This window comes from Bison bison, unplaced genomic scaffold (assembly GCF_000754665.1).
Source record: "Bison bison bison isolate TAMUID 2011002044 unplaced genomic scaffold, Bison_UMD1.0 scf7180017864163, whole genome shotgun sequence".
NCBI lineage: Eukaryota > Metazoa > Chordata > Mammalia > Artiodactyla > Bovidae > Bison > Bison bison.
Genome location: NW_011494735.1, coordinates 8,616,733 through 8,617,168, shown reverse-complemented (window position 1 = coordinate 8,617,168; position 436 = coordinate 8,616,733). Strand labels below are relative to the sequence as shown.

Below are 436 nucleotides of genomic sequence, written 5' to 3'. Positions count from 1 at the left end.
GAGTTCCCCCGGCGGAGCGAGCGCGGGGCTCCCGGGACTCCTGGGAGGGCGAGGAGGACCCGGAGCCTGGCGAGCCACGAGGCAGCCGCACGGCGTCCCTGGTGAGCGGGCTGCTCACCGAGCTGTACAGCTGCACCGAGGAGGAGGAGGCGGTCGGCGGGGGCCGGGGGCCCCGGGGCCGCCAGCGGCGCCGAGACAGCCTCGACAGTTCCACCGAGGCCTCCGGCTCCGACGTGTTCCTGGGCGGCCGCGGCGGCGCCGGCGACTCCCGCGTACTGCAGGAGCTGCAGGAGCGGCCGAGCCCGCGGCACCAGATGCAGTACCTGCGGCAGAAAGGTGAGGGCCGGGGCGGGTGGGGGTGTCCGGGGAGCGTCCTTGTGCAGAGCCCCCTCCAGGTCTGCCGGCGCTCACCTGTGCGCACCTGTGCTGATGGGCC

At 75.7% G+C, this 436-nt stretch overlaps 1 protein-coding gene across 1 annotated transcript in view; it reads left to right on the top strand.

The window, feature by feature from the left end:
• Positions 1–436, top strand: part of TBC1D30 (TBC1 domain family, member 30) — an 87,759-nt gene that overhangs the window by 573 nt on the left and 86,750 nt on the right. The window contains exon 2 of the mRNA XM_010841629.1: positions 4–336. Coding sequence (XP_010839931.1) covers positions 4–336 — 333 coding nt within the window. The remainder of the gene's footprint in view (positions 1–3; positions 337–436) is intronic.